General features: G+C 45.9%; 1 protein-coding gene across 1 annotated transcript; it reads right to left on the bottom strand.

The window, feature by feature from the left end:
- Positions 1-6,094: 6,094 nt before the first annotated feature.
- FOXC2 (forkhead box C2) lies at positions 6,095-8,721 on the bottom strand. The gene has a single exon (XM_084812397.1). It carries the CDS (start codon positions 8,719-8,721, stop codon positions 7,135-7,137), a length of 1,587 nt encoding a protein of 528 aa, XP_084668523.1. The 3' UTR covers positions 6,095-7,134.
- Between the last annotated feature and the right edge of the window lie 5,076 nt (positions 8,722-13,797).

Genomic DNA, 13,797 nt, shown 5'->3' with positions numbered 1-13,797 from the left:
AAAGGCAAAGAGAGCAGAACTGGAGGGTTGTTTTTTTAAAAAAAAAAATGACTGCAGCAGTTTAGGCTTATATGGATGAAATCTGTTGTAGACAGGGATAAAAGAAGGCCATGGTCTTAGGAATTTTTCCTCAGATGCATGTTGCATTGAAAACATTGGGATTTACCTCCAAGCAACTGAATGTAATTAGGACTGACATTTTTTTAAAAATCAAAACAAGTGCATTTCATTTAATTTATTTTAATTAAACTTTAATTTAGATCGTAGCAGCAGCAAAGCAGTAAAATGAAAGTAAACCTTCTTACACTGAAAACTAATTTGAGCACCCCTCGTTAGTTAGGAACTATTCTCAAAAACTGAACTTTTATACCGAGAGAAACTTGATGCGGGAACATATTTAATGTCCCTGCAGACTCTGTTTCCTACTTAAGGATAGCCTTCCTGTTAAGTGCGCTGCAAAAAAAAGAAAAAAAAAGCGGTGGTGGGAAGAAAAGAAAAATATGCTGAAGGGGGAGGGGGAAATCTAATTTTGAAATGTTATATAAGCCCATGAAAAGGCCACAGTCATCAATGCAAAAAGACGATAATGACTGCAGCTTCAAGTCACACATGAACGAACCATCACAGATCATGCATCGCAGACTGAATTTTCATGTCAGCTCCAATACAATATTGGTCAGCAGAGCCATTTTGCACATCCAGGTATGAATCACGTGATTTAGACTCAATGGGATATGGGCCATACATTATGGCTCTTGATCACTAGGGACGAACAGTGTTGAATGCCCCATCCATGTAAAACCCATAAACTCCCAGCCACAGATCCAGTCACTTCAGAGATTACCAGGTCACCTTTTGGATCCTCTATTATAAAATCAACCTAAAACTGACCTTTCAATTTGTAGGAGGGAAATTAGCTCCAGTGGTAAGTTTCAAGCAGAATCCAAGGTTAACTTCATTCATCCTTGCCATTGGCTCTCACACTTCCACACTTTGTCAGAAATGATGGGTCCCAGAGCTGAAAGTTGCCTCAAAGTCATGCAGCTATCTTGGAGGCCTTCTTTTAGTCCTGAGTGTGAATGGCAACTCTTAATGAGGGGGAAGCAGTCTGCGTGAGCTCAGAGGTACCACCTGCTTTATTTCACACCTTGCAGAGCTGAGCCTTGGCAAAACAAGCAAGGTTTGGGGGGTGGGGGGTGGATTGTGTCCTAACACAACTTCAGCCGCATTTGCACACAGCAGTGAGGAATAATAGCAGCTGTTATTTTAGAATGGTGGAAAGCTATTTCTCACTCTCTTCTCTTAATAAGAGAGGCTGCGCTTTGCGTTTAAATTGGAGGATCAACCCCGCACCCTGCACATGCCAGTGCCCCCGTCTACATTCTCATGTTTGGCAAATCAGTCCAGGTTTCCAGCTCATTCAGCAGCAAGAGCAAGATCCATGGACCAATTCTGGCTTTAAACCCAGAACCTCCTTAAACCAATGTTTAAAACACATGAAACTGAGCAGGTCAGAAATTACCCCGGGAAGAAGTATGAAAGGAGAAGGGTTTTCTCTGTCCCACAGCGAAACACCTCTGAATCCTAGGGCATATTTACTTGGAAGTAAGTCCCATTTCCAGTGTAATCCGTGGAGGTGTACATCAAGAATCCAGGTGTCATTCTCCCTTTAACTGTAGCACTTATTTGAAGAAGGGATCGCGGTATGACAGCATACTTTCTTTAAAAATCTCCTATTTTATAATGCTCTTTTCAAGAACACAGGCAGTGATCCCGAAGAAGGCAAGCCACCAAGAGGTTATTGCAAGTGTTATATTCTTGGGCACTGTAAATCATTATTCCTTATTATAATTTCTGACTTCAAGTGCAAATAGCTAGTATTCCATTGCTGGTACTGAAAATATCAGTATTGAATTAAATGGTCCTAACAGCACTTTTTTTCTTCTTTTTTTGCTAGGATCTTGAAGGGGTACTTCGGATTAGTATCACAAGAGGCTAAGAGTGCAATCCTATGCATGTTTAGACAAAAAGTCCTACAACTCCCAGCATTCCCTAACCAGCAGAGCTAGCTGGGGAATACTGGGAGTTGTAGGACTTTTTTCTGTCTAAACATGCATAGGATTGCATGCTAGGATGCTGTCCAGGACAAGACATCACACTGCATTTAAACAGAGCATGATTCCAGCACAGGAGTTAAGATTGGGCTGTCAGGTGTATTACCGGTTCATATAGCAAAGGTTAGCTGCTATAGATAATAAAACAGGGTATACCAGCCAGAGAGAGAATTCTAATTGCTTTACTTAAATTAAATTAATTGGTGATCGATTTGCATAATTTAAAAAAGCCCTCAATGTAGGTGCATCATTAAGATATTGGAAGAATAAGAATTAACATGAACTGCCACATTATTAGAAGAAAAGGCCTTTAAAAAAACAATTACAGTACCAGAGCTAAAATAAATACTCTGAAGAAATTAACAAACATGCCCTTAATATGCATCTTCACAAATTTAAAATCCCCCCCCCCCCCGAAACCTTTCATCTCCTGGCTATGTAGCTTACAAGTTTTAAGCTTGCAGGCTTGCAAGAACTGCAATTCTGTGCCCATTTACCTGAGAGTAGTTCCCCTTAAGCAAAGTGTGTCTTACTTCTGAGTCTACCTACTTAGGTGGGTTGGAAGTCTATCATATTGTTGGATAGATAGGCAAATAGAAAGGTGGCATTTCTATTTATAAATAGAAAGATACAAAGAATTTTAACATTTGTATGTTAAATATAGTCAGGGGTAAATTAAACTCTGTTTTGAGAGGTTTAGAACTGCTGTGGTTTACAAGAGTCCCCATGATCTACTGATGTGTATTAAATATACAAAGCAAGAGTGTGTACTTTGGATCTCTTAACTCAAAAAGGATATATATCAGAGCTGGGGAAAGTGCCGAAAATGGCAACCAAATAGGTCCAGACTCAGAGTTCCCTGCATGGAAAGATTAAAACACTAAGGGGATTTTCAGTTTAGAAGAAAGATGATTAAATAGGGATGTGATGTGATAGGTCATTATAAAAGTTTGCACGATGTGGAACGGGAGGCAGCCTGGTTTTGGGCTACAGCTTCCATCAGCTCCAGCCAGTATAGTCAATGGCCAGGGATCATGGTAGTTGTAATCCAAAACATCTGCCTACCTCTGGTGTGGAGTAAGTAGACAGAGAGCTTTTCTTCTTTCCTAATACTAGAATTCCAGGGCCATCCAATGAAATGGATGGGCTGTCCATTCCAAGACAGACTGAAGAAAATACTGTTGCACACAACACATCATATTTATTGAATCTGCCCCCATCCCCGCAAGATGTGGTGACAGCTGCTAGCTTTGACAGCATGGAAAGGGACATTTGACAAAATTCATGGAGAGGAGAACTATCAGTGGCTATTAGTGATGATGGATAAATGAATCTCCCACATCCAGAGGTAGGATATCTTCGACTACCAGTTGCTAGGAACAGCAGGCTGGCTGGGGATGCTGGGAGTTGTAGTTCCACACATCTGGATGGCGCCAGGTTGGGGAAGGTTGGATTCAGTGGGATTTGGGGCAGATCTAAAAAAGGCACAACTGATCCATAATCCTGTGCTCCTGCATGGAGAGCTTCCACTTAAGAACATAATTTGGCTGGTGAGCGGCCTCCTGCAAAGCCCTGCCTGCCATGCATTTAGCTTGTAATCCTTTCCACCAACCCTGTGAGGTTGTTCCTCAGGATTATCCCCATAACACAGGAGTGAAACCAGGAGGGAGCAAGTTATCCGAGGCTACCCAAAGAGGTTTTATAGACCCCCCACCCCCACCCCGCGATTTTATTCTTTAGATGTATTTCTTTGCTGCAACTCTTCCCAGCTAGCCCTCGAATTGGCCACCTTTTCTAATCCTCTTCCTTGTAAAGTGGAAGGGCTCGAAATAAATGCAAATCCATCCAACTCTTGGATTCACTGGGGAGGGGGGGGGTAATAACTGGGAAAGATCTTTAAAACAAAAAGCTCAAGAAAGGGGTAAATGCAAAGAGGGAAGACAGAGAAAGACAGAGGTTCCTAATAAATTACAAGAAAAACACCGATTTCAAGGAAATGGGCTCCCGAAGTGACTTGAGAGAGTTTAACTAATCCAGAGTTGAAATGCAAGCTTAACTCTGGGAGTGAAGCGACGGCTGCTTTATAAACAGGGAGACCTGCCGGGGCTCAGATTCGCCTGCCTGAATATCACCCCAGGACTTCGCTCTGTTGCCAAATTTTTGGTTGCACTTCGCACATGCCTAGAGAACGTAAACAAATGGATAGAAGTAGGATGCAAGGACTACGGTCCCACACTCCATTTTCTTGGGGAGCAGTAGGTCCCATTTTCGCTTAGTGGAACTGACTTCCGAGTAAACCTCCATATAAGATCTGACAAAGTCTCTCCGATTCGAACCACCTTTGCTCGGGAGTCAGATGGCCTGATGAAATCGCTAGCGCTTTGCATCCGAATGGGTTGCTTCGGAATCAGGACAACACCAATTCGAATCCATTGGGTTTGGGAGAACTGGTGTTATTATTATATGGCTTTCCTTTAGCAAAGAAACCCAGTTGACTACATTGGGGCTTTCTTCTATCTGAGCTGTGTAGGAGCTGAAGAGCATTCGTTTCTCTAAACACATAGATGCAGAAGCTTTGCTGTTACTAAGACGCATCAGTGACAAGACTTCCGAGTCAAGAGAAGATGCAGTGCGCGCAAGCCTATGCAGGTCGACTCAGAAGTAAGTCTTCTTGAGTTGAACGGAACTTACTCCTGGGTAAAGGTATATCAGATTGCAGCTAATTTGGAAGTGAACATCTTTTTTCCTATCTTCTAGCCCCGAGCGACTTTAAAACGCGCTCCTAATAACGGGGCAAGAAAAAAATAGCCAAAGTAGTGAAGAACCATCGACAAGAAAAGACACACAGAGACACACGGCCAGAGGGGGGAAAGGAGCATGGAAGGGCCATGGGGGGGGGGGGGTAATTAAATTGCTTCCTTAAAAAAAAAAAAAAGATGATGATGATTATTATTAATTTGCCTACTTTTGGAACTTGGCCTGGTCTGTGGATTAGGATCGAGGTATTAGACGTTTACATGTCGACCGTTGGAGAAGAGGATTTTTCACTCCGATTTACGACTTGACGGGGGGGAGGGCGGGAGAGAGAGAGAGAGAGAGAGACCTATTAAGGGAAACTGTTCTAAACAGTGATACCGCCAGGGTGGGATTTGGGGGCAGAAGTCAAAAGGCCCCCAAACGCAGCAGGGCTAGCTTACCAAATTTTAAAGTAAGCGAAGTAATACACATTGCCATCAAAAGAGTGAGCCTGTTATGTCCAGAGTCTAAAATCACCGAACAACACCACTGGTGCTAAACCAACTTTTGCAACGGTTGTTTTGGGTTTTTTTTTTTTTAATTCCACTGACAAAAAAAATAGCAATGCCTTTCCTGGGCAGCGTTAAAGTGCTGACGGTGGAAGTGACCTTACTTTGGAACAGGTCGATTGCATTCACAAACTGACATTTACTGTTACCATCATTTATTAATTATTATTTATGCAGCGCCATCTATGTACAAGCTACTTTACAGCACGATCCTATATGCATGTTTCCTCGGAAGTATGTCCTATTATTCCTATTAAACTAACTATTAATTATGCACCGAAGGCTGCAATCCTACACTCACATGCCGGGGGGGGGGGGGGGGGGATGGGACTTGGTTCTGAGTAAACCTATAGAAGACTGGGCTGTGCGTTTAGGACTGCAGCTTTATCTCGGATGTTTATTTCCCTCATCTGTGGTTCGGAAGCTAATCCTACACTGCCCAAAATGCACGTTCTCTTCCTAGTCCCGCATCCACATCAGTTTTAAGGGATGCCTTCTCCTCCCTCCCTCACCTCCAGTTCAGGCTAACTGGTCTGAATTTGTCATCCTCCTTTGCCCTGTAGCCTCCACCATAAGTTGCCTCTTCAAGGATGGGGAGGGGAAAAGAAAAAGAAGAACCTTGTCATCAGGCAAACTGCAAAAATTCACACAGATATGCGTCAGACATTTTGAGGAGAAATAAACAGCACGGATTTATTATTATTATTATTATTTTCAAGAATGAGTACAACAATTAAGACCACATAAGACAAAACAAATGAGAAGTAGAATTCAGAAGAGAATGTTTGATTGTTTGTTTTTAAAGGTTGGTTCAGAGTGGAAGCCTATTTTACAAAAATAAAAAATAAAAGAAATCACACATGGGTTGTTTGCTCTCTCTCTCTCTCTCTCTCTCTTTCCTTTTGAAAGTATCAGATACTTTTAAAATGTTTTTTTCCCTCTCTCTCTATCCCTCCTATCCATAAAAGTTCATGGGGGGGGGGAATAAATTATTCATATAAAAAAGAATAACTTTAAAAGGAAAGGACTTTTTTGATGGTGTTTTTGTACACAAAACCAAAGAAATGCACTTATAATTAATTTGGCATTTGGAAGTAGATGGTCAACATTGGGGGGGGGGAACAGGAATAATCCAGTGAACGCAACTTTAAATATTATATTAATGGCTCTCCACATAAGCCTGATTCGAAATCAACACATATTTACAACACCATAAACAGAACAATCCCCCACTAAAACAAAAACAAAACCCAACACCAGGACATATATTTTTATATAATGTATCTATAATAATTATCCCCCCCCCCTTTCAAAATGGTATCAATGGTCGTTGTCGAACTGGTTGGTGATCCACCATAACTTAACATTGTCTGAGATCACCAACATGATATATAAGTGTTGCCACTGTTTTTACTTATCTATTTGCTGTTATTTAAAAAGACAGCCCCTTTTTCTTTGTTTTCTTCCCCAAGTAGAATTAACTTGAATGGAAAGAAGACCAGTCGAAACAAAAAAAAAGGGGATTTTAGGGTCCATAAAATTCTGCTGACTTTTTGGGGGGGAGGGGAATCTCTTTTTGCCCGAGTCTTTTTTGTTTGAATGAGAGATCGTTTTTGGAACCCGCGCGCAGCTAAATTCCGTCTAATCGGACCGAAGCGTTCGATTGCGCGCCCCGGGTTCTGTCTGTGTGTGTGTTTGTTACCAGGAGGCGCAGGTCAATACTTAGTGCAGTCATAGGAATAAGGGGTGGTGTGGCGGTATATGGAGGGCGCCGCTCTGTAAGGGATTTGACAGGTGGAGTTGGTGCTCACCTGTTGCTCGCCCAGCGCCGTCGAGGTCTCTAGCCCCAGCCGGTGAGAGCTGAACATTTCCCGGACGTTGGGGAAGTTCTGTTGCTGAGCCGCGCCGAAAGGGTGGCCGGGGAGGTGATGGTTGATCTCCGAGCTGTGGTTCAAATACCACGAGGCGGCGGCCGAGGCTTGCCCGCCGGCCTGGTGGTGAGCCAGAGGGGAGTGGTGGTGGTGGTGGTGATGGTGGTGGTGGTGGCTGGGCGTGAGGGTCCCCTCCTGCTGCTGCCCCGGGGCGAGGTTCATGGTGGCCAGGGGCGAGGAGGTGCCGTTGGCCTGCTGTTGCTGCTGCTGCTCCGACATCGACGCCGCGGCTTCCTCCAAGGTGGCGGGCACGCACATGTGAGCGTTGCGCTCGCCCGTGTACAGGCTCATGGCGCGCATGCTGCACTGGTAGCTGGCCCCCGCCGCCTCGCCCAAGCCGCCCTGGCTGCAGGCCTGGCTGTAGATGGACGAGGCTTGCGCCTGGGCGTAGCCGAGCGGCAAGGAGGGCACCATCCCGGCCGCCCGGCCGCCCGCGGGGCCGCCTTCGCCCGGCGGGGAAGTCCGCAGGGTCATGATGTTCTCCACGCTGAAGCCCGACAGCCCGTTCGTGGCGGCGCCTGCGTGGTGGTGGTGGTGCGGGTCGCCCGGCAGCGAGCTCTCGGTGGACACCGACGGCGTGGAGGCCACGCTGCGCGGGCTGTCCTGCAAGGCGCTGCCGCTCTCCGGGCTCAGCGTCTCCACTTTGGTGATGATGGGGAGATCCGGGGAGGAGGCCTCGCTCTTGATCACGACCTTCTTCTCCGACGGGGCGGCCGCGGAAGAGGGCGTCGCGGCGGCGGCCGCCGACGCGGCGGCGGCGGTGCTGCTGGACGGCGCGTCCTTGGCGGCGTCCGGAGCCTTGGCGGCCTCCTTGAGGTGCCTGTCCCGGAGCGCCTCGTCCTTCTCCTTGGAGACGTCCTTCTTCTTGAAGCGCCTCCGGCGCCGCAGGAAGCTGCCGTTCTCGAACATGTTGTAGGAGTCCGGGTCGAGGGTCCAGTAGCTGCCTTTGCCCGGCTTCTTGTCGTCCCGGGGCACCTTGACGAAACACTCGTTGAGCGAGAGGTTGTGGCGGATGGAGTTCTGCCAGCCTTGCTTGTTTTCCCGGTAGAAGGGGAAGCGGTCCATGATGAACTGGTAGATCCCGTTCAAGGTGATCTTCTTATCCGGCGCGTTCTGGATCGCCATGGTGATCAAGGCGATGTAGCTGTAGGGCGGTTTCACCAAGTCCTTGGGCGCCGTGGGCTGGTGCGGATGGTAAGGCCCGTAGGAGCGCCCCATGCCGGCCGCGTACTGGTCGGGGTGACCCGAGTAGACCCCCATGGAGCCCGCCATGCTGCCGTAAGTCCCCGCCGTCCGGTAGTAATTCTGCTCGCTCAGATAAGGTACCACTCCCAAGGCGTTGGGATCCGAGACCGAGTAACGAGCCTGCATGTCTGGTTTGGGGCAGATCTTTCTCCCCCCTCCAAAATTATCCCCCCAAAAGTCAGATTAAAACAGACAGGGAGGAGAAGAGGGGAGAGGGGCGAACGGCCCCCCCTGTGAACGAGCCGTGTCTCTCGGTGGAAGACCAAATCGCCTTTCCGATCTCCGCAAGGTCTCCTTTCTTTTTAAAACCAAGACACGAGCCCCATTTTCTTTAATTGTTTTTTTGCAAAACGGTTGAAGTTCTCAGATCTCTAAGGTTGCGCTCGCTCTTCCCCCCCCCCCTTCACTTTGTAAAAAAGAAAAGGAAAAAAAAAGACTGCGGGGGTGCTGTTGGAAGCGAAGAAAGAAGAAGGAAAGTCGACGGGCAAAAATAGAGATGCACAGATATTCTCGCGAGTGGAGAAAGGGCGGGGGGGGGGATCTTGCAGGAAAACACGACGTAAGCAGCAGCAGGAGCCGGAGCAGGGCGCTTGGTTGGTCGCTCCCAAATGCTACGCCGCAGTAGCGCCGCTTCTCCCGGGCGAAAGTGAAGAGCGAGAGCAGGAGCGCGTAAACAAAAACAACCGCCCCGAATCAAAATAAACCACTCCGGAGCGGCGCGCGAGGCGAGCCTCCGGGAAGCCCCGCGCGAGGCGAGCTCCCCATATATAGCCGCGCTGGGGGAAAGTTTCAAAACTTCCCTTGCTGAAGGGCAGTTTTTACTCCTCGCGGGCCACGCCCCCGCCCTCCGCCCTCCGCCAATGGCGGCCGCCCTCCGGCCCGGGCCCGCCAATGGGCGAGCCGGAGGAAGGCGCCGTGAGGGCACCGCGTCGCCGGCAGAAGCGCTGCGAGAGCCCGCGGCCCGGTGGCGCGGCCAGTGCGCCGGGAGGCCGGCGGGCGGGCTTGGTGGGCGGCGGGCAGCCGGCGAAGGGGCGATCTGGGTCGGTCGAGCTGCGGCAACACGTTTTTTGGAGAAAGTCTCTCTATAACATATTTGAAAAGAAGGGGGGGGGGCAGAATCCGAACCACCACTACAGTCTGAACCACTAAATCCGAATTTAAATGTATTTTTCTGCATGGTCAAATGTCAATTTCCAGAAGCGCGTTCATAACATTTTTTTCCAGAATATTTTACTTTTAAATTAAAATCCGCCCGTATTTTATAATAGTGCTAATAGCGCTCCTCCTCCCCCCACTAGTAGTAATAATAAATAAGAATACGAATAAATAACCTGAACAATCTATTTTCATCCTTGTTAAAAGTAAAGAGCCCTTTAGGCAGCCAGGTCCACAGTGAAATTGTTAGTTCCTCATTGGTGAAGAAGATACCAATCCCAAACGGTTTCCTTTGCCAACTAAACTGGAATGTCCCTAGATTTTGTTAATGGGGTTTTAGGGATCTCATTGACACCTCAGTCCTAAACCCATTTAACACCTCAATCCTAAATACCCGGAATTACGTTTCGAGGGAAGGAAGTGTGTTCACACAACTGGGGGTCCGTTTGGAATGTAATTATGTGTATTTCTTACAAGTCTAATTAAATGTCCTACACAACTTCGGAGATATTGTGTATAATTTAAGGATGTCTATTAATAATAATAATAATAATAATAATAATAATAATAATAATAGGTGGCTTAAAACGGATTGTGTTAGACCACTGAGCCCCTTCTCCCCCTCCCATTTCCCCCTCTAATTATTCCATTAGAAGCCATCAGACTCGGTTAATTAGGAATGTGAGTCTTTAGCCTAGGTGTGATCTTTCTGTATTTCCCGACCTGGCTCTTACCCACTAGCTTAGCTATGAAAAAGAATTACAAAAGCAAACGGGAAAGGGAGGGGGGCGGGTAGAAAAAACCCCACCACAATTCTCCTTTCCACACTTGCCAATTAAAACAAACAAACAAACAACGAAACGAAAAGATCTGAGGGGAGATGCCATATTTTGAAACAAAATTTCCAACCCGTTCATATATTTATTTTCCCCCTTTTTCACTTAGATTTTTCCTTCTGTAAAGTTTCTGTCGCGGTTCTGAAATTATTTCGGGTGGGGAGTGTGTGCCTATGTGCGAAATGAACATTTTCCAGCGCAATCCTATTCGTGTCTACTCAGAAGTTCAACAGGACTCACCCCAGAAGTAAGTGTGTATCGGATCGTAGCCTTCCAGTGCAATTCCTGTGAGAGTTTTACTCCGAAATATGTCCCACTCTGATTAAGGGGGTTTAACTGAGTATGCATAGGGCGGCGTCGCGGGGGGGGGGGGGGGGGCTTCAAACGGACAAAAAGAAGTGGTGATGACAGAATAGTTCATTTTTGCGATTCCCCCCCCCCATGCTGTATCCCGATGATTTGTACATCCTGACCTATTTTTGCCAGAAGTAAGTAACTGCTTTTCAGTCCATTGCTTCAATCGTGTTTTCTCTCCAGCTAAAATATTATGACTCTAGAGTGCAATCCAATACGTGTCTACTCAGGAGTAGGTCCCATTGAGACATACTCCCAGGGTATGATAGGATTGTCGACTTAGGATCTTAAGAAAGAGAACCCCGTTTTCGGTGCATTGAGAGATCACCGAGGGTTGCCACCACAGGCTGAAAAGACTTGAAGCTGAGGAGAAAAACTGACGGTGGACTTCGGAGGGGTCAATTTTGTGATTTTATTCGAAAGGGGTGGGTGGGGTAAAAACCACAGTGTATGGAGAATGCTCCCGTATAATATTCACAAATGAAAAATACCACGTCCAGGGAACCCTCGAGGGAGAGATTCCTGGATACCTACTGGGGAAAAGATGGAAGGAAGATCTGTCATTTGGTGATTTGATGGCCAGTTGTCTTGTGGAGACGGCAGAAAATGAAAGGATGGAGAAATGAACTTGGAAGGAATATTAATAAATACCACCCCCACCCCGCTGCTTGTTTCGAGATTTTCAGGAAGCCCTTCTGAGGACTCCCACAATACAGGAGGAAAGAAAGAAAGATGCTAAGGAAATTTGGCATATTAAATTCAACTCAAGGAATGCCAATACTTGAAACATTGTTGAAATAGCCTCTTCCTATTTCTGTTCTGTTTAATCTAGTAAATTACTGCAGTTAAATCCAGTTCTCAGATATTTGATTGAATATTGGCTGAAAATATGTAATACTGGATACAAGTGGGGGTACTGAGGCAATGGATAGAAGCTGAACCTACAGCTGCGGAGAAACTAGATCCTGTTATGCATCAAAAGAAGGCATGCAAGTATCTTAAAGAAATTGGAAGGGAAGTGGGGAACAACCCCCTCCCTTTTGGGGAGGACTGATCCTCTCCCTCCTTCCTTTGTCCTACTGAAGTTTCTGGAACAAGACGGTTTGTATTAACCTACCAAAAAGAAAAATAATTATTTATGGCTTCCCATCAAACACACAGACACATACACTTCCCACATCTTTAAATAAGCCACTATTTTATTTCTACACATTGAGCATTTATTTATTTTTAAATGGCACCATCCAATTCCCTATTTGTAAAAAATATAACAGAAGGGATATCGTTTACTGCAAGAGTTAGTTTTTAAAACCCTGGGAGCAAGCTTTCCAGTTATACAGAGCGTTTCTTCGGGCTTCAATATCCAGATCAAAATAATTGTAAAAGATGTTGCATTGGTAAAGTGGTGTTTACCTTTACATAGGTCGCTTCCTCCTTTCCCTTTTAAAATACCCTCATTGCTGCAGAGCCTTCGGGGATAATGATGCACTATCATCTCATTGTTTGTCGGAAAAGACAAACAGTAATAGTGCCAATTGCTTTGCCCCTTGAAATATCATCTCTTCTGTGTAGCCTAAGTTCAATGACAGCGCTGCGCAGCCCAGGCCCACTCTCTGGAGTTTGGTGCCCTCTATAGGCCCAACGGACGAATTAAAAGTTGCCCCGGAAATACCTCCCGTCGATAGAAGGGCTAAAATGGAGGCAGCGACACCTCGTGGATTAACCGTAGCAGCACACACAGAATTTGACCTTCCCTCCAGTCCACCACCCCCACCACCCCCCGCCCTGTTCCTATGAAAAACGGGGATATTTAAAAACAGAGGTAGGCATCTTTTGGCCCTTCAGACGTTTTGGCCTGCAATTCCTATCAGCACTAGCCAGCATAGCCAATGGTGATGGATGATAGGAGTTACAGGCCAAAACATCTGGAGGGCCACAAGTTGTCCATTCCTGAGATGGAAGCTTTGAAGGGCTACTGTGCCTTTAGTTAAAACTTTCCTGCTTGTGTCTTCAGCCTCTTTATTTTTTCCCATGCAGGTAGGGAGTGTAGTAACGAATTGCCCCAGAATCTCCCCTTAGTCAGATTATGTTGCCCAAGTGGGGAAGGGAGATTAATTACTGATTTCCTTTCATGATTTTTTTTTTTTTTTAGAATGAAATAGTGCTGTTTTGGGCCACAAGATGCTCATTTCTGTTTTTAAAAAAAAAAAAAAAATAGAGCGAAGGACATCAACATTTAAAGTCTGCAATCCTAAACCTGCTTATCTGGGAGTATGCCCCACTGAGCTCAGAGGGACTTACTTCTGTGTAGACATGCCTATGACTGTGTGTTTAAAAGGTGCAATCCTACTCACACTCAGAGAAGAAGTCCCATTCATCTCAGTGAAACTTGCACCCAAGTAAAGACGAATAAATAGGATCCAGCATGTAAAAAGTTGTTCTACCAAGGTGTGTTCTGTGTTGCCAGATTAATTCAAGAGGGGTAGCTGTGTTAGTCTGTTGCAGCCTTCTGCAACCTGGTGCCCTCTAGATTTTTTTGATTACAACTCCAGTAAGCCAGATCTAGCATACCCAATGGTTGGTGATTATGGAAGTTGTAGTCCAAAACATTTGGTTGCCTACCCCTTGCTTCAACACTACTGTTTTGTTTTTACTCATAGGCAGATTTTGACTGATAAATCGATTGATTTCAACTCATACAACTAATCCACTAAAGGCGCAATCCTATGGATGTTTGGGCAGAAAAAAGTCCTACAGCTCCCAGCATGCCCCAGCCAGCCTTGCTAAACATCCATAGGATAGCACTCTTAAGGCTGCAACCCTACACATATTCACCTAGGCGTAAGTGTCGCTAAAT

Source organism: Heloderma suspectum, chromosome 8 (assembly GCF_057233095.1).
Source record: "Heloderma suspectum isolate Gila_16-S chromosome 8, 16-S_ref, whole genome shotgun sequence".
Taxonomy (NCBI): domain Eukaryota; kingdom Metazoa; phylum Chordata; class Lepidosauria; order Squamata; family Helodermatidae; genus Heloderma; species Heloderma suspectum.
Note: the sequence above shows the minus strand (reverse complement) of the source record. Positions and strands in the feature narration are given on the sequence as shown.